At 41.4% G+C, this 20,750-nt stretch overlaps 1 protein-coding gene and 1 long non-coding RNA gene across 4 annotated transcripts in view; one reads left to right on the plus strand and one right to left on the minus strand.

Annotated features, from left to right (window-relative positions):
- Nucleotides 1-14,188: 14,188 nt before the first annotated feature.
- LOC310713644 lies at nt 14,189-17,463 on the minus strand. 2 transcript variants are annotated; one of them, XR_014529379.1, is made up of 2 exons: nt 17,412-17,463; nt 14,189-16,941 (listed from the first exon to the last, which is right to left on the minus strand). It is a non-coding gene; the product is annotated as an uncharacterized lncRNA (long non-coding RNA). The 2 variants fall into 2 exon arrangements; XR_014529380.1 differs by lacking the exon at nt 17,412-17,463 and adding an exon at nt 17,089-17,153.
- Nucleotides 17,085-20,750, plus strand: part of PDE7A (phosphodiesterase 7A) — a 49,886-nt gene continuing 46,220 nt past the window's right edge. The window contains exon 1 of one of the 2 annotated variants that reach the window (XM_083517979.1): nt 17,085-17,931. In XM_083517979.1, the coding sequence (XP_083374105.1) occupies nt 17,794-17,931 (138 nt within the window). In that variant the 5' untranslated portion in view covers nt 17,085-17,793. The remainder of the gene's footprint in view (nt 17,932-20,750) is intronic. The other variant, XM_083517978.1, reaches the window with a different exon arrangement.

The raw sequence follows: 20,750 nt of genomic DNA on the forward strand, positions 1-20,750 counted from the left end.
TGGACACCGCAACCTGCTTATGGCACCAGTGCTTAAGGCCATTCATTGTAGCATCACACTGGTTTGGAATCCTAGGATGCAATCCTAAGAAAAACTGCTACAGAGCCTGGAATTGACTCATTAGTTTCATTTGATTCTGTTTGGACTAACACAATAACTTGGCATATTCTGCTTTCTTTTCCACATGGAAATCAACCTGTGCTAAGCACTGTACTCCATTTCAAATAAAACTGGTGCTTAGCCTTTTTCTTCTTCTTAACTGCTCATCTAGAAATAGTATCCTGCACCAATTCATACATTATTTACTTGGCCCTGTTTTGCTAGAGATTCAGATTGTAATGATGACATTTCCTTATTGCATACAGATAATAAACCATGGTCATATGCTATCTGCCTTCTCCACAAACCAACAAATTTTACACAAGGATCACAGTAAACTAATAATTTCATTTCTACTAGGAAATAAAATGTTATTTTATAATTCATCACATCTTTCTGCATTATTGAAATAAACATATTAATGGATAACACTTGTGGCTTATTGATATATTATTTACCCAAAGGAAATAACTTTCACAAGAGATCATGCCTATTAAATTAAGATAATGTCAGTAGCATTTTCCTGTAGGGCCTGAGGGGGTCATTTCAGGTCTCTTAATAATTAAGTTGCTGGGTGCATTGCATGTTATTAAGTAAGAATTATGTGTCTGCAACTTGTTTAACATGATAGTTTCAAGGGGACTAGTGTTGCACCCAACAAAACAGATGAGAACAGCATCTGCAATAAGACAAGACCAGTAAAAAGTGACACAGAACAGCTTTTGTGAACTTCACAATGCCGTCTGCATGAAACTCCCTATATATGTATTTAAAATGCAATTCTACAGTATATGCTCTTACATAATGCTAATTTTACTGTCTTTAAAGTAGAATTCAAATTTCTGAAGCTAGTAGGAAATGACATGCTACTATAAGCATGCTAGACAGGTAATTACAGCTGCAACCCTAAACACAACTACCAGGGATACAATAGGATTTGCTTCTGAGTATAAACAGGCAGAGGATTGTGTTGCATGGCACTAAAGCTACAATCCTATATACACTTTTTGTCAAGCACCAGATACACAATAATTAAAGGTTGGTGGGCTCCACTTTCCTTGGTAGGTCACCCATTTTGCAGATTTTCTGTATGTTCTCCTGAAGGCTGCACCATCTACAGTACAATTCTATGCATCAGACGTAAATTGTATTTTAGCTATTTAAGCTTATTCCCAGATAAGTGTGCAATGAATTGCTTGCTTTAGAGGAAGCATCATTAAACTCAGTGATATTTATATTTGAGTAAGCATGCATAGGTTCATGCTCTAATGCTGCACACTAATGTGGTTAAAGGTTTATTGAATACAGTGGAACTTATGTATGATCAAATTTATATAGGATTGAGCTTCACAGCACCAATCTTACAAAATTTTATTTTGGTTTAAGCAACCTATGTGCAGGATTGGTTAACCCATTAACCTACTTACAGAAAGATTGTTACACTAATGCAAATTATTCAGAGGAGTAAAAGCAAGAATTTGAGGTAACAATCTAGCCAAAATGAATACTGAAATCTCAAATTCAAATTTCAGCAGGAACTAAACATATAGTTAAAGGTTCTTGACTTTAGGTTGACTAGATCCAGTGTTATATACTCACTTAGTCTGATCCTTTGCACATTTTCTCAGTAGCAAGTCACACTAAATTCAATGACGTTTATCTCCAAGTAAATGTGCGTTGGATCTCAGCTGTAAAACAGTTGCCAGTGAAATGCCCAGCACAGTAAATGGCCACATCCATTATTCTACATTTTCATACAGGAAAGGATCAAACTTAAATAATGTTAGGCCCTATTCATACAGATTAAAAATATAAGCATCATTTTTTGTTGAGTATACTCTGCACAAATAATTTAAAAAGAAACACAAAGGTAGCATCTACAGGACCAGTTACACACATCACTGTCACTTTAGTCCAAATTTATTACATTTTTAATTAAGGGCTAGAAGTACAAAAAACATACCTGTTTCTAAAATAGAGTCCAGTATACGTATGGATGCTTCATCAGAACTTGCTACATTACCTTAGCAAGTTAATGCCTTTATGCAAACATTCTTATTCATACAAATAAAAAGAAGGGAAGAAAAGCAAGACAAGAGCAAAGGGGGGAAATACTTCTCTAGCTGAACCACTTTTCTCTAGAAAGGGTGCTGTTCTTCTCCCTTCCTTCCTTCCTTCCTTCCTTCACATATGGGGTTAAACAGGTCAGTGGGGTCTGGTTACTTTTTGTTACTCTAGGAGCCCATTGGCTATCCCTTCTGAAGGCCCATGAAATAATGAATAAAACATTAATGAGTATAAAGGTTGCTATAGCATGATAGCCAATGACGCCAAAAAGTGCAGCACATCCCAGTTTGATTAGGTTTCATCCTTCACTCTGTTTTGTCTGCCTCTAATACACTTGCTGAGCTTATTTAAAAGTAAACTTGTATCTGGTAGTATGTCCACAGCTTCCAGAGGCACTAGAGTCCTCTTTTTTTTTTAAGATGACTAAAAAGCTTGAGAAAATGAATTGGAAACTTGGAATTTCTTCCCAGAAGACCAGGGAGATACTGAGTTAAATTAACAGTAGTTTCTGTTCCACAAAGAACAGGGAAATATGTTTCACGTCTGCTGCAATGAAATAGAATGTGAATCATTACTGGAGAATAATCTGAGTAATGGTTTCCCAAAAAAACTCATTCCTGGAACCTGTGAATTTGTAATATAAAGGAAACACTTCTGTTGATACACACACACAATGCCTTTACCTCTCTACTAGATAATCACACCCTATATCTAGGGCTAGATGATACAATTACCAAGTAGATTTCAACAGTAGCACTTCAACCACTGGCCATTATTAGTTCTCTCCTTGGGGACGCGGAACCTGTAGTCCTTTAGATGTTGTTCGACTCCAGCTCCCATCAGCATCAGAGAGCATGGCAAATTGGTCAGGGATTATGAGAGCTGGAGTCTAACAACATATGGCGGTCCCCTGTCCCTTCCTAGAATATGCATTGCCACAATTGCAAAGCTATGGTATTTAGCAATGTGAGATGTTTATGTTCAGCTCAAGGCAAAGTGGGTCATTTTGTCAACAAGAAACCACCTCTGAACCTTACAGTTTGGGTGCTTTCTAGGGAAAGGGGTGGGGTGGAAGAATAGCCTCTAACAATTTAACCAGTACAGGGAATTTAATTTGGATATTTGCTTTCACATAAATGAAAGCAAAAAATAAAGCTCTAGCCTTACAGTATGTCACTCAACTCCTTTTTTACCTCCCTTCAGCTTCCATGTTGGCTTTGACATTACAGTTCTGTTTGTCTATGTGCATTCATGATCTGCATGTACTGTAAAATTCCCTTAGAATTTATTCTGTTGTTCCAGAGATTACTGCATTGAAGGTAATTAATGGGAAAGGGAGGACCACCATGTTACACTCTATGTCTTGGCTAGGCAAACTAAGGCCTGGGGGCCAGATCCGGCCCAATCGCCTTCTAAATCCAGCCCGTGGATGATCCGGGAATCAGCGTGTTTTTACATGGGTAGAATGTGTCCTTTTATTTAAAATGCATCTCTGGGTTACTTGTGGGGCATAGGAATTCATCCCCCTCCCCCCCAAAAAATATAGTCCAGCCCCACACAAGGTCTGAGGGACAGTGGACCAGCCCCCTGCTGAAAAGGTTTGCTGACCCCTGCCTTAACAGATATGCTCCATGATCAGTAATGGAATGTTGTGCAATGTCACAAATGGTGCTTACTCACCCTATATCTACCTTTCTTTGGTCTTTTCATACCTAAATCTAGTTGGAGAGGATAAACCAGCAAAGATGCCCCATGTTGTTACAGTTCTGTGCTGCCTTATGAAACATGATGTTGTAAGGTTTGCTTATTGACCACCTGTCAAGTACATTCTGTAGGCCTACAGCTCCCTCTGGTGTCGTACAGTAGCAAATTATTTATGTCTGATGGTTAATATATATTTGCAGTGCAATGTCCAGTGTGTGTCAAAAGAAGAGAATCATGAGTGTGAACATACCACAAATGTTAGCTCCTTATTATTTAGAAAGATGTAGGATCCAGTGATGGAGGGGGACAAGACAAGGGTTTTGAAACAATACAATCTGTGCAAATACCATACATTAAAAGCATAGTTAAAGCCCCCCCCCCCATAATCTAGGGAACTGTAGTTTCTTAAGAGTGCTGGGAATTGAAGCTCTGTGGGAGCAGACTAAAGTTCTCAGGATTCTTTTTGGATGGGGTGTGTTTTAAATGTGGCATTCATTTTATTTCTAGACAAATCGGAGTCTATTTTGTATTGCCTTTGCTTTGTTTTAAATATGGATTTATCCACACAGGATAAATCAGTTGCAGTATTCACTGCAACTATTTGTTCTTATTTAATTTGCATAGTTCACATGACATTGCCGTCAATACCAATCTCAGTGCCTCACCCCTGTAGGTTTACCTAATACAGGGACAATATAAGAAGTTTGAGAAAATCAGGCTCCAAACCACTCCACTTAGGGTCACACATGATTTGTTTCGGTGGTTTTGCATGGGTGGATCAATTGTTCCTTTCTGTTACCCCCCCGTTCCATGCCTATTACTTTTATTTCTTTCCCAGCTGTGCCTGTAACTAATACCGGTGTACTCCTGAATTGAGGAATATATATTTTTCTGTTGATCCCTCATATTTGCACAAAACCAGAAAATTGCAGAAGTGTGTGTTGAGAATTTACAATTACCTGTGTGCTTTTGCACAGTTCCTGGGCAGGACTTTTTAAAAAAACAAAAAACAAAAAGGGGCTTATCCACATTTGATAAATTGGTCAATTGCCTATCCTGGGCTACTTCAGAACTGGATTACTGCAGTGTGCTTTATGTGGGACTTCCCTCTTATCTGCTTGCAGTTAGTGCAGAATATTGCAGTATTATTGCTGACAGGAGTGAGACCTTGTCAGCATATAACATCTGTTCTCATAGATCTGCACTGGTTGCCAATTCACTACTGGGCCAGGTTCAAAGTGTTGCTATTGATATATAAAACCCATAGCAACTTTGGACCACTTTACCTACGAGATCACCATGCCCTATATCCACCCACTTGACTACTTTGATCTGCAGAACTGGCACTGTTACAGATGCCACATAATGCCCCTCAGTGCTTTTTTCGGGGGGGGCGTGCAGGGGTACGCATACCCCTAAACATTTTGTGAATCTTTGTACTTTTGTTCATTTACTGTATTTATTTTCCCCGATTTGAACTATAAAATGGTGATTTTCTTGAGTCAAAATGAGAGTACCCCTAAACATTTTTTTTTAAAGCACTGATGCCCCTTCTGCATTTGTAAAAAATCAATATTCTGGTGTGGCAGTGCCTACACTCTGTAACTCCCTGCCTATCGATATCAGACAGGTGCTTCCACTGTACCCTCTTTGGCACCTGCTAAAAACATTTTTGGTTAGACAAGTCTACCAAGACATGCAGAATGTTCATGTACGTTTTAATTTGTTTTTAGGTTTTTGCTTATTTTGTTTTTTGACTGTTTAAAGAGTTATATTTACTGCCAATTTTATTGTTTTATTGTCTTTGTAAACTGTACTGTAAATGCATTTAGAACTGCTGTTTTAAATTTGCCTTGAATAGAAGAGCCTGCTGGATCGGGCCAATGGCCCATCTCATCCAGATCCAGCAGCCAGCAGCCAACTAGATGTTGATTGGAAGCAAGAAACCATATACAGTGGTACCTTGGGTTAAGAACTTAATTCGTTCTGGAGGTCCGTTCTTAACCTGAAACAGTTCTTAACCTGAGGTACCACTTTAGCTAATGGGGCCTCCCACTGCTGCTGCGCCGCCACTGCACAATTTCTGTTCTCATCCTGAAGCAAAGTTCTTACCCCAAGGTACTATTTCTGGGTTAGGGGAGTCTGTAACCTGAAGCATCTGTAACCTGAAGCGTCTGTAACCTCTGCTTCTGACAGCAGAGGTGCAACATAGCCATCATGGTTTGTAGTCACTGATAGCATTATCCATGAATTTGTCTAATCCTCTTTGAAAGTAATCCAAAATACATACAACTGGGGTTATTTTTTAAATGCTTGATAGATGCAGTCATAGATCTCCCTCATAATGCTGACTGAATGCCAGACGGAGACCAGACGTTAGCTCTGCATGATGCCTTAACTTAGTGTCTTAAAAATATATATATGAGAATATTGTAGTTTATTCGCAGCACAATCCCTATGCAGGTTTACATAGAAGTCCCATTTAGTTTAACAAAATGTACTCTCAGGTAGTTGCTTTAAACGCCATTTCCAGCTCCTTGAAAGATTTCAGCAATGGCATCTCCGAAAATTTTTACACATCACTTGGGAAGACAGGCAAACTAATGCCAATGTACCGGAAGAAGCAAAGATTACCACTGTCAAAGCAATGACTCTTCAACATCAACTTCGTTGGACTGGTCATGTTGTGCAGATGCCTGATCAACGTCTTCCAAAGCAACTACTCTATTCCAGACTTTAAAATGGAAAGCGTAATGCTGGTGGTCAACAAAAGAGTTTTAAAGACTCTCTCAAGGAAATCTTTAAAAAGTAGTATAAACACCGACAACTATGAATCACTGGCCTGCAAGTGCTCCAATTGGAGAACAGTGTTTACCAAAGGTGTCATGGACTTTAAAAACACTCAAACTCAGCATGAAAGGGAGAAACGTGCTAAGAGGAAGGCATGCTTGGCAAACCCTCACCTTGATCAACTCCTGCCCGGAAACCTATGTCCCCACTGTGGAAGAACCTGTGGATCCAGAATTGGCTTCCACAGTAACTTACGGACTCACTGTTAAGGCTGTGTTCATGGAAAACAATCTTACTCGGCTACGAGTGATCACCAAAGAAGACTCTCAGGTAAGTGTGTGTAGGATGGCAAACTCAGTGGCTGAGAAGACCCAGTTTCCTTACTTATATGTGAAGCATTTTTCCCTTGGGAAAAGCTGGTGTTTCTATGAAGAATAGTGAGAATTAATTATACTTTGCTGTCTGTGATACTGTGTTCATACTGTGTCTGTTTTTCCTGAGTTTTTGCATAAGCTTTTGGATACCATTTGTTGTTTTCCGTAGTGATAGCAAATATTTGCATTTGTGGGTTTGGAAACATATCATTTCACTCAGCTGTCTAATCCTGGGTTCCTGAACAATTCTCTTTAGCTGTTAAATAAAGACGAATAGTGGTACCTCGGGTTAAGAACTTAATTCATTCTGGAGATCCGTTCTTAACCTGAAACTATTCCTAACCACTTTAGCTAATGGGGCCTCCTGCTGTTGCTGCACCGCCGGCACACGATTTTCATTCTCATCCTGAGGCAAAGTTCTCATCTCGAGGTAACTCTTCCAGGTTAGCGGAGTTTGTAGCCTGAAGTGTTTGTCACCTGAGGTGTTTGTAACTTGAGGTACCACAGTATTGCTTTCTGGAGGGGCCAAAGAGGAATAAAAGTGGGGCAAAAATAAACCAGAACATTTGTGGTATAAAAACAAAGAAGAGAAAGAGATGGCCAAGAGTGACCTGGTATTGTAAAGAAATATGGTGCACCATCAAGCAAAGCAACCTCTTCATTTAAGTACTGTCATGTGGTAACACTGGGGAAGCATAACAAAATGAAAGGAAGCAGAACAAATCTACCACCAGTACACCGTGATTGTGTCAAGAATATGTTAATGAAAACAATAACATTTGTCTGGAGGGGCCCTTAGTCTAACCAGCAGTGTTAAAAGGTATGAAGAGATCCTAGATCCACAGAAAAACTCACTGAGGAGATTCTAATGAAGCAGGTGTCTCCTCAGCATTCAAGTTATCTTTTATTGCAAGGTATTTCTTGTTATGACTCCATTAACCAATAAAGCTAATCTAGGCACTGGCCTGTTTCCAAGGAAAATAGCTTATCCATGACAGATAAATACAATTCAGTTACAGAATCATAAAGATACAGATGTCTAATATTTAGTCCATGGTTTGGCACATTATGTGGTCTTGAATTTCTTATTTAATCACTAGAAGCAAAGACAATGATTCAGATACACGTACCGAAAAACTGAAAAACTTCAGCAGTGAAGTGCTAGAAGCAATGGTGCCAACTTGAATAAAATATTGGGGGGGGCAGCCCAACATAATAAATAATATGATGCGGTGCGCACACACCCATTTGAATGGCAATGCCCATCAACTTGTGAGGGAGGGGAGCGAAGACCCCTCAGCCCCTAGAAGTTGGCTCCTATTCCTGGAATGCCTGAGTTTATAGGTAGAGTTTTACTATGGAAGTAACCCCGTTCTCCAAAACAGGCTTGTAGCCAGAAATATTGTTTTTTAAATATTTATTATTATTATTGTGGAAAAGGAACCTTAAGGAGGTAGTGCCATATTGCAGAGCAGCCAGAACATAAATACAAGCAGCCTTGTTTGTTTGAAGTTAAGTCTTGCTGGATCAGACAAAAGGCTTGTTCAGTCCAGCATCCTATTCTCATAGTGGCCAATGGGATGCCTATGGAAAGCACTTAAAGAGCATATTCACTTCAGTGTTCCACATGGTGGTCTAAATTGCCCTTAAAATTGATTTATGCCAGCAAAAGGCAGCTCATTCATAGATGGTATTTAACACCAAGAAAATTAGCACAAAAACACCCAGAAACTTCACCAAGATGAGGCTGGTGAGGTATATATATTTACCGTATATGTGGTGGGAGCGTGACAAAATTGTGGTTGTCAGTTTTATGTAAGATTAGCAAAATTACTAAGCAGCAAATAGAAGTGACACCATAACTAGCTTTATTTAATATATTTCAAGGTAATAACTCAAATCTGCATGATAAAGAACTCATTAGTCATCTGCTATCATCTGCTAACCTAGAAATACTATAGCTAGAAAAATCTCTCAGGGGTTTAACTTTACTATGTATGCAAGTCTTCCAGATAATAATGAATCCCCACCAACCGCATATAACTATATATGACTAGAGTGGCCCCACAAAAGAAAAGGGGTTTAGGTTTCTATCTCCCCCCCCCCCCACATTCGCACAAACACATCCTGTTCTCCATTACCCAATAAAGGAAACATTTAGTTCATTAATAATCATCCCTGCTCTAAACTCACTGGAATATCTATTTTTTTATTACTAGATGGCTGCCACTCAAATAATGCTGATGAATGTACTTAAGAAATATTGTATTATTTTCTATTTATAGATTTTTATGACTCTTTCCCTCACTTCATTGTCTTCCTTTTGTTGACACTTGCTTTTTAATAGTTTTAATATTAATATCAGAAATGTTTCTTATTTGTTAAAATTTAATAAAAATGATTATTATTTTTAAAAATCATCACAGAAAGCGGGTTAGACATATCAAAGTAGAAACAAAAGCGGCCAGAGACATCATAAATACATTCCAGACTTTTGGTATAATAGAAATTATTATTGTTGTTTAGTCGTTTAGTCGTGTCCAACTCTTCATGACCCCATGGACCAGAGCACGCCAGGCACTCCTGTCTTCCACTGCCTCCTGCAGTTTGGTCAGACTCATGTTGGTAGTTTCGAGAACTCTATCCAACCATCTCGTCCTCTGTTGTACCCTTCTCCTTGTGCCCTCCATCTTTCCCAACATCAGGGTCTTTTCCAGGGAGTCTTCTCTTCTCATGAGGTGGCCAAAGTACTGGAGCCTCAGCTTCAGGGTCTGTCCTTCCAGTGAGCACTCAGGGCTGATTTCCTTCAGAATGGATGGGTTTGATCTTCTTGCAGTCCATAGGACTCTCAAGAGTCTCCTCCAGCACCATAATTCAGAAGCATCAGTTCTTCGGCGATTAGCCTTCTTTATGGTCCAGCTCTCACTTCCATACATCACTACTTGAAAAACCATAGCTTTAACTATACGGGCCTTTGTCAGCAAGGTGATGTCTCTGCTTTTTAAGATGCTGTCTAGGTTTGTCACTGCTTTTCTCCCAAGAAGCAGGCGTCTTTTAATTTTGTGACTGCTGTCACCATCAGCAGTGATCACGGAACCCAAGAAAGTAAAATCTCTCACTGCCTCCATTTCTTTCCCTTCTATTTGCCAGGAGGTGATGGGACCAGTGGCCATGATCTTCGTTTTTTTGATGTTGAGCTTCAGACCATATTTTGTGCTCTCCTCTTCCACCCTCATTAAAAGGTTATTTAATTCCTCCTCACTTTCTGCCATCAAGGTTGTGTCATCTGCATATCTGAGGTTGTTGATATTTCTTCCGGCAATCTTAATTCTGGCTTGGGATTCATCCAGTCCAGCCTTTCGCATGATGAATTCTGCATATAAGTTAAATAAGCAGGGAGACAATATGCAGCCTTGTCGTACTCCTTTCCCAATTTTGAACCAATCAGTTTTCCATATCCAGTTCTAACTGTAGCTTCTTGTCCCCCATAGAGATTTCTCAGGAGACAGATGAGGTGATCAGGCACTCCCATTTATTTAAGAACTTGCCATAGTTTGCTGTGGTTGACACAGTCAAATGCTTTTGCATAGTCAATGAAGCAGAAGTAGATGTTTTTCTGGAACTCTCTAGCTTTCTCCATAATCCAGCGCATGTTTGCAATTTGGTCTCTGGTTCCTCTGTCCCTTTGAAATCCAGCTTGCACTTCTGGGAGTTCTGGCAAGCCGCTCCAGTATCCCTGCCAAGAAAACTCCATGGACAAAGACAACAGGCATAGAAATTATTACATGTCTATAAAAATAAAAACAACATTAGCAAGGCTATTCTTTATTTTCCAGGGGATGAGCTGCAATTTCCTCTTTTTAAAGGCAAGTTGATGGCCATCGCTACATTATATGGGAGCAAATTCCATAGTTTAACTATATGCTGTGTTTCATTCCTTTGCATATTTACACAAATGTTCTACTGAGGTCAGTGGGCCTAAGTGTGTATTGGATTGAAGCCTTAAATATTGAGCAATTGCATAGATACTGCTTGCACACTTTCCCTTGTGCCTCTAGTCTATACACAAAAAGAGCTGAAGACTTTCCAATTTATTGAAAAGTGAAAACTGAATATTCATTGAGGGCCTGAAATATTCTGGAGACGACCTGCTGTGGCTACCTTGTGCCAATTTGCGTTTCAATCTCGTTGCAAAAACTCAGGTAGAAGGTACAAGTTGGTCCCACTTCCTCATTCAATGCTTGCAAAGCAGAAGTCCAGTCCACCTTAAATATATGTCAGGCTCCACTTATGGCTGGGTGTTGCAATATATTCAAAACAAAATTAAAAATGTTCCTTCCAGTAGCACCTTAGAGACCAACTAAGACCAACATGGCTACTTACCGGTAGTTGGTCTTTAAGGTGCTACTGGAAGGATTTTTAAAATTTTGTTTCCACTACGGCAGACCAACACGGCTACTTACCTGTAACTAGCAATATATTCAGATAGCCCTTTGTTTCATGGCTATCTTTCTTTGAATCTGTTTGTGTTCAATAGCTTGGTAAAAGCTTGGTAAGCAACTTTTCTTGACAGACATTACTATATAACCTACATTTAAGCTGTCTTTAAAACACTGTTTCAAAGCAAATCGAAAGTAGACACCTTGTTTGCAGTGAAAACATTGTTTTCATATAAAAGTTGCGGGGTTGGAATTTGAGCCATACATTTTGACCACTCAGATTTTATGTGTTTTCTAAACCTGGCTGCTAGTCAAACATTAGGTGAAACAAATTTTCTGACCAATCTTAAAGAGAAGACAATTCCTAAGATACGTATTTAGAAGAAAAGGACATTGAAAATATGATACAGTGGTACCTCAGGTTACATACGCTTCAGGTTACAGACTCCGCTAATGCAGAAATATTACCTCGGGTTAAGAACTTTGCTTCAGGAGGTGAACAGAAATCGTGCTCCGGCGGCGCGGCAGCAGTGGGAAGCCCCATTAGCTAAAGTGGTGCTTCAGGTTAAGAACAGTTTTAGGTTAAGAACGGACCTCCGGAACGAATTAAGTACTTAACCCGAGGTACCACTGTACAGATTTAACAGAGCAATCATTCAGGCTGGATCTAAACACATCAAAGAGGTGTTTCAGTTAAACGTGTTGCAAACTTTGTATGAGAAATCGGGTTAGGAAAAATGGGACTCCATAGCGCCATCTGGTATCACAGTGTCATAATGCATACGCAACACATATAAAGCGCTTTTTCTTTGCCAATGTAGCTGAGTTCACATTCAGAGTTGTGCTGGTAAAGGTGGGCAGTTACCTCTCTAGAGTTCACATGGCATCCAAGCAGTACCTTGGGAGGTGGTGAGAACTGAGTCTTCTTATATTTTTTCTAACTTGGTATAGATTCCTGGTGAGTTTTCTGGGAAACCAATGAAATGAAGGGGTTTAGTGTCTGGGATGGTCTGCAGTCCTCCAGTGTGTTGCCCATAACCCATCCATGACTCTATCCTATTTTAGTGATCCAACTGGTCAACTTAGCCAGCACAGCCATCCTGCAGCATGTGGAGGCATTTCCACAGGTGCGTGGTTGGTAAAGGTGGAAGATTTGCACTTTCAATGGCATTGGGAGCCTTCCTCTCATCCTAATTGCTATGGCTCATCTGTGCCAGGTATTCCAATGGACAAGACAGCCCAGAAAGTTCCAACTGGGCAACTTGCTCCAACAAAGGCTGGAGGTAAGGCTGGAAAGGAACCCGAGGCCTTGAGTCACTTCACCCAGTCTACCTTTCCCAAGCTCCTCTTCCTTGGTTTGAAGGCTGTGGCTCTTATAACACCAATCTATAACACCCATATTTTGTTGGGAGCTGTCCAGAGTGGCTGGGGAAACCCAGCCAGATGGGCAGGATATTAAAAATTATTTATTATTTATATTATTATAACCTTCTGGCCCACAGGCAAGCTTGTCTGAGCCTTTCTGCGGCCTCTTGCCCGACACGTTTTCTGTGCTGCTAGGCAGGTGTGGTAGAATGGGAAGTATTTGATTCCTCTAAGTCAAACTTGGGGGTGGCATGTGCAAGGGTCCTGGATTAGGCTCTGCAAGTTCCAGACTGTTAGCCTCAGGTTCTGTGGGCTCCAAACCATTAGTCTTCGGGCTCTGTTGACTCAGAAATACCAGTGCCAAGATCCTGACCTGATTCTCCAGTTGGTGGTACAGTCACCTCATACTTGTCTTGCTTATTCTCTTTTGACTCTGAGCTCAATACCATGATACAAATGCTCCTCACTTGGCAAACCTCTTAGTATGGTTTTGCACTATTAGTCAAATAGTAAATTCCTGTATCGTGGGAAACACCTCTTATTTGCACTCTGCTTGCAGTTTCTGTAAAATTAATTGGCTGAAAATAAGAGTTCTAATTGCACTTTTAAAAGGTTGCTAATTAATTTTAGTAAAGAACAAGATTTCATTTCATATAAATGATGCTACCTCCATTGTGAAATGTGAACCACATTCTAAAATGTTTTGAACCAAAATTGTAATAGCCACTCACAATTAGCATGTTATTTTAAATATTAGACTTGCACACAGTGAGATGTCATTTCCTCCCCACAGTTGTACACGAGTTGCATGGGTTCTACACTCATGTGCAAATTAAACTCATCCAATAAACACTACAAGCATTGTAGTTAATTAAAACAAATATTATTGTTTGAAAATAAGAACTTTGAAATGTATTCAGCTTCTGATTTTTCTAGGCTTGTATCATAATGTAGTGTAGATGTTGGCAATGTGCTCACACAGGCTGTCTGTACAGCTGCGTGTGAAGTAATAGATAGAAGAATGTAAGTTGCCACAAACTGCTGTGGGCATCACGGAACGAGCCTGCTTTACACTTTATGTATTGTAGGTTTACCTGTGGGCTCTCAGCATCCTCAAGAAACCATAGTTTACTGTGTGTTTGCCTATATTTGCATTCCTATTTAGTGTCTCGGGCCCAAACAGAAAAACACCTGCTTTCTCTTTCTACATTGTTCTTTGCTGAACCCAACAAATCCCATGGCTTTCAGTATCACCCATATGACCATGATTTTGAGATGATGTAGAGATATCAGACAGAGAGCTATAGCAAAGGGTCAAATGTCAAATTTGCATAATCATTAACCATACTGTTGACCAGGTAGACATAGATGGCTTTATTTTTATTCCTCCATCTCCTTTGCTTTTAATCCCTTACCAGATAATATTACTTTACTCTACACAAATGTGAAAAATGGTGAAAAATATTCATTCTCTGGTAATCATCTCCTTGATACCTTCCTAACCCCATGAGGCTCTGGTAACAGGTGCATCCCAGCCTGGAGAATTCATATCATAAATCACAATTATTACCTGATAGTATCAATACGGTGGCCTATCAGTTTACCCATCCATTTTTGCTACAGGGCTAGAGTTCTATATGTCATAGCAAGTGTAAGGTGACAAGCAGAGACAAGCTGAGAAGAGGAAACAAAAGAGGGTGGAGAAAGAGGTGCAGTAAGCTGAGGAAATATTTTCCTTTATCACGGTGCTCTCAAATTTCAAAGAAAAATGATCAGGAACTCGGTTTTCTCTCTCCTTCTCATACTTCCACACCTTCCATTGTGCAATCTTGGATCTTGCATTATACTCCACCTGCATATTTGCTTTGGCAGCAGGAGCAGGAAGTGGCTAGAGTTCAATGGGTTTGGTGCTTTTGGTGCTTTCAATTGTTTATGTTTCTTCTGGGAATTCTCCCCCTCCCTTTACATATATAATGTTATAGTGTGGCACGTGGGGTTTGTTTGGAGGGATGTTATTACATTAGTTCAGTTGCCCTTTAAACACACGCAAAATAATATGGAAGCTATTTCAGCATGATGCAATCTATGTGGTCAGGGTTGTTTTTGAGGGTCTTTTCTGCAGTATTGTCATCCAGAATTGCCAGCAGTGAAGCTTCCAATTCAGTGTGAAAGGCCCATGTGATTTGCCTCCTGGTCATACTATTGACATGTATATCCCTGCAGAGCAGGAGTAAACAATTTTGGAAAATGTCCCACACATGGATGTTTGTGTGGAAAGTGCTGTACCTTAAAAAAGTAAAAATAAAATCCATTATAAACAACCTGATAGCATGTCCAGACATACAATCTTGTTCTTGCTCATTCTTAAGATGCTTTATGAAGGAACATGCATTCTAGGCATTTATAATGTGCCAGTGATTTAGCATTATGTCTCAGTCTGATTAAAAGCCTGGAAATTAATTGGTGGCACCCTTGGATTCAGTAATTCCTCTACATAAATAAAAAACCATGACTACACTACATCATTTGGAGAATAATTATGGTTCCTCAACTACTGGATGGGAATACTTTCTTATATGAATCACAATTCCCCTTTAGGAAGAATGTTGCTTTTTTGATAGTTTTCAAGTGATGGCAAAATTGCATATCTCCATAAGTTGTGTTCTGGCTCCCATTCTTTTAAACTTTTATATTAATGATTTGCTGCCATAATTAGGTAATGAAAAAAACCCTTCTCTGGTAATTAGGAACAGAAGGATATCAGTCTTGACGTATGCTGATGATTTAGTGGTCCTCTCTTTCCTGATTGGGCCTCAAAATCTATTTGAGGTATTCAGCACATACTGTAATCAAGTCTGTCTATACAATACTCTCAAGGCCAATATTATGATTTGGGACAAACATAGTCCTAGGTATAAATGGTGCTCAAATCAGCAAGCTTTAGAACAAACTAACTGTTTAGATATCTGGTGTTCTCTTTAGTGAAACCCTCTCTTGGAAGTGTCATATATGTGGTGTATACACTGCTGGAGTCTAAGAAGGTAACTGGGGTATCTGAAGAAGTGTGCATGCACACGAAAGCTCATACCAATAACAAACTTAGTTGGTCTCTAAGGTGCTACTGGAAGGATTTTTTTTATTTTGTTTTGACGACAGACCAACATGGCTACCTACCTGTAACTAGAACTGGGAGAAATGAGTGAGTTTTTAGGTATTAGGGATGTCTGAAGTGTACCAGTGATTAAGGGCCAACAGCATGCCAGGAGTGCTGGAGTTTCTTCCCAGAAGACTTACATTGTACTATACAAAGCTGTATACAAGACTAATTATTTACAGTACTTATAATTATATCCAGATTTTCTTCTTTCATGGAACCCATGGAGGCATTCATGTGGTTCTCAAGACAGTCCCAGACTAGACCCAGCCCTGCTTAGTTTCAGCAAGGCTGTGGTTTCATGTCCTTTCTTCACATATACCCTGCAACCTATCATTTTTGAGAGCTGAAGCAGTACGATAAGAGCCATTGTTTTCCATAGCTTACAACACAATTCTTTTCTCATGCTAATCCTTTTTGGGCGAACAGGTTTTGTAGGTAATTGAAGCACTACAAAAACATGCAAACAAAGGCGAGAGTGCAATGAAAGTGAGCAATTGTCAACAATGACTCTTATCATGTCACCTTGAGTCCTTCATCTCCTGCCATCTCGCAGAGAACAGGCTAGAAATTGACAAGGCAGTCGTAGGATGGGTTGAGTGGAGAGGAAAGAAGGCAAGTGGAGCTGGAGCCACATTGCAAAGCGAGGCAGAGGTTGCCTAGGGCGGGCTGAGCCTGAGAAGTGTGGTTTTGAGTGCTGCTGCTGCTGCACTAGCGGCAGCAGCAAACAAAAGCGCCGAGTGCCACATGAATCCCTTCAAAATGTAACTCAATTTATGTGAGATTCTGTAGGTAAGATAATTAAAACAGAGGCGAGGAGGGGGAAGGAAAAGTCGGTTGGATGTTGCGGCCATCAAGTCTGCATTCAGCCAGAACATCAATAGAGATTTTCTCCTCACGAGGTGCTGGATAACGAAGTAGATCGAAACTGAAGAGATATAAGGGGCCTCTAGGTAAAGAAAAAGAAGATCCTATATACTGAGTAGGGAAACAGAAACGATTGTGAAGAAAGCACCCGCCCTCCCTTTACTCTCCCATAGCAAAAGCAACGGGGGGGGGGGGTAAACCAGGCAGGAGGAATGACGTCACGACGCACAAGCTCCGTCGGCGTCCCCGCTGCGCAGAGGCGCGCCGACACACAGCCTGCCCGCCCGGCCGCCCGCCCGCCCTGGCTGGTGCTTCCCTGGGCGCGTGCGCTCGCCTTCGCTTGGGGCTTGCGCCTGACTGCGGGCGCGGGAGAGGCAAAGGCGGCCTCTCCTCCTGCACGCGCAGCTGCTCTCCCCCCCGCCCGCTGACGCTTCCGTCGCCTCCACCACAGCTGCGGCATCACCAACCGCCACTACCTGGCCCCTCCCCTCGCGCGGGGCCGCGCCTCGTGCCGGACAATAGCGGCGCTGCCGCAGCCGAGTTGTGTCTCACCCAAATCAGCCCGCCGCCGTCGCCGCAGCCACCCGGGCCCGCTCGCCGGCACCCATGAGCGGCGGCACGCGGCCGTCCCGGCTGCGGAGCTGACCGGGGGACTCGAGACGGGACTTGCCGCGGCTGCTGCTTCTTCTCGTCCTTCTCCTTAATCCTCGGCACTTGCTTCCCCCTCAGCCTTCCCTAGGGCTGCGTCGGCGGGCGCGGAGCGGGGTGGGCCGGGGTGCGGGGAAAGCCCCCTCAGTGCCGCTTCTCCTTTGACCGACCCGTTCCCGGCGTGTGGGGCAGGTGAGGGCGGCCGGCCTGGCCTCGCTTCGCTCCGGGAGCCTGGCCTGGATTTTGTGGTCGCTCCAGAAGACGAAGCGGCGGCGCCTCCGTTTCAATGGAAGTATGTTACCAGCTGCCGGTGCTGCCTCTGGACAGGCCGGTCCCGCAGCATGTCCTCAGCCGCAGAGGAGCCATCAGCTTCAGCTCCAGCTCCGCGCTCTTCGGCTGCCCCAACCCCAGGCAGCTCTCTCAGGTGAGGCGGCCTCGAAACACCCCCTTCCCCTCGCGCTTCTCCCTTCCCCTGCAGAAATGGGGTGCTGGGGTTGGTGGAGGAGTCCGTGGAATTGGGGAGTTTGCAAAACACACGAGATCAGAAGCAAATATGCCGAAGAGGCGCTTGCCTCTGCGGAATACGCTCTTTGCTCTCTGTCGGTCAAGTTTTGTCATTTGTAATGCTGGGTAGAAATGCACTCCAGAGTACATAGCGATGCCTTTGAGGTGCTTCACTGTACATTTATATTGTCCTGCTTTTGTTGACACGTTTCTTCAAGGAAAGCTAGGGTAGTTTCTGCTTTTATGGTTGTCTTCTATTAAATGTTCCTGGGCTAAATAATACTGCTGAGAATCTAGAGGGGGAGCTACCAGCTGGCTATTGCCAATACACTTGCATTTTTATTTTGCAAGACAGCTGTAGTGACATCTTTTAAATACTTTTTTTTACCCTTCATGTCAGAGTAGTTATAAAACTTACACAGGGTGTGATTCAGTCAAGGTTTTAGAGGGAGAATTAGTTGTTTACATTTGACTGGATTGCGCCCAGTCTCTTAAATGTTTTGTGAAATATTGGATTCCTTCCCTAACACCATATGGACTAATGTACAGTATATAATGTTCTTCCCTTATCAACCACTGAAAGCTTTTAGATAGAACTGTCCTAGATTTGCAGTGGTTTCTAAAAAAAACACCATGTTGTCTGTGCAGTTCACATTGATGTATCCCATTGTGATTATAACAGTAACAAAATTATCCATAATAAATGTAGGTAGGCGGTGGAGTGTGGAAAAATAGATCTTGTTGCCATTTTTGGCTCTCTTCTCTTCAAATGTTTTCAGAATTCATTTGCCAATCTGTTGTTGCCCCGATGCAGTCTGCTGAGATTTCCCTGCAAATGATAACAAATCTCTGAACTTTAAAGCATCTGCCCAGAATAAGATATAATGTACTTGTTTTATTGTCTGATTTGTGAGTATTCTCAAATAGCATAATCCCATGTAAGATTACTCAGAAGTAATCGAGTTTTATTTATTTATTTGTAATACTATATACTTCAGTAGAATATTGTACAACAGCTACAAAGGCCTGTGGTTATAAACAGTACAGTGGGGCTTACTTCAAAGAGGTGGGTATACGATTGAGGTCTAAACTGAGTATTTTCTAAACTTATTTAGGCTTCAGTTTTATACCCACTACCCTGGAAATAGGCCCCATTGAACTCATGCTGAGGTGATATGTATAAGATTGAACTGTTGGGTATCTAGTGGTGGAAATCAATCAATCAATCGATTGATTGATTGTATACCACCCTTCATCCAAGGATCACACAAAATGCATAATAACAAAACAAACACATTTAAAAGGTCATGGAATTTTGTCCTGTCTTTGACATATGTGGGTAAATCTCTTATTAAGAGAAGAGGAAATCATCCAAGGTTTTGCCTCTTCCTCTGGTGCATAATAATAGCACGTCAGAGTTTGTTATAGAATATGTTTGTTAGGTAATATTCATTTTAATAGAGAGAACATACATAGTTGGCCCAACGTTTTAAGTGCTAGCATATAGGAATACAGTGGTACCTTGGGTTAAGAACTTAATTTGTTCCAGAGGTCCGTTTTTAACCTGAAACTGTTCTTAACCTGAAGCACCCCATTTAGCTAATGGGGCCTCCTGCTGCCGCTGTGCTGCTGCTACACGATTTCTGTTCTCATCCTGAAGCAAAGTTCTTAACCTGAGGTACTATTTCTGGGTTAGCGAGTCTGTAACCTGAAGCGTATGTAACCTGAAGTGTATGTAACCTGAGGTACCACTGTACTTTTATGAATATTGCCTTAAGAGTAGAATGAAAAATATGCAACTTCTAGTTATTTAGAAGTACAGATTTTGTTTGGTGGAGATACTCTTATTGGGAACTACATGTTATGCATTAACACTTAACTGTCCTGGGGTCTTTGTAAAGAAAATTAGCTTTAAGGTTGAACGGTGAAACTGTGTGGGAAGAGGGTGGTTGCTTCTTTTCCTGTCTGCCATTTTTCTTTGCTACTCCCCCCTACAACAGGATGCAGGTAGACATTTAGAGGTATTAGCCTCGGTTGCAACATCTGCAAATAGTGTGGTGTTAGTGCTTCAATGACAACATGAAAATGTACTGTTCTAGCTCTAGTCTAAAATAATTCATATGCTGTGTTTTACTCCTAAAAAGGGTTCACGTAAGAATTCAGGAAAAATTAAATTAAATACCTGCAGTTTCTGCCACAGGAAGTGATATGCTCATGGATCTCCTTTTCTGGATTGTGGGGTGTGTGTGTGTTGGCACTAGTACATCAGCCCTAAGTGCTTTTACACTTTGAACATGTTTGCATGTACAGGCATATCTCAGAGATATTGCAGGTTCAGTTCCAGACCACCACAATAAAGCAAACATTGCAATAAAGTGGATCACTATTATTTTGCGTTTCTCCCTGTGTATAAAAGTTATTTTAAGCTATACTGTAGTCTGTTAAGCCAGGCCCTCCTGGCTGCAGGGGTGGCAAGGGAAAACGTGGTTCCAGCCCCAGCCAGCTCTGCTCCTGTGGCAGAGCTGGGGTGGGGGCTAGCCAGTTTTTTTGCCCTGAGTGAAGCCTCTGGAGGGGGCACCATTTAAGCTTCCAGCCTCTCTCTCTCTCTCTGTGTCTATGCAAATGCATGTGGGGTGTGTGTGACAAACTGGGTCTTTGACCCAGGTGAAATAAAGCCTAGTTTTGCCAGTGGCCAGAAGAGGGGCAGCGTGTGTGTGCGTGTGCGTGCGTGCGTGTGCT

Source organism: Podarcis liolepis, assembly GCF_965112155.1.
Source record: "Podarcis liolepis genome assembly, chromosome: 8".
Taxonomy (NCBI): domain Eukaryota; kingdom Metazoa; phylum Chordata; class Lepidosauria; order Squamata; family Lacertidae; genus Podarcis; species Podarcis liolepis.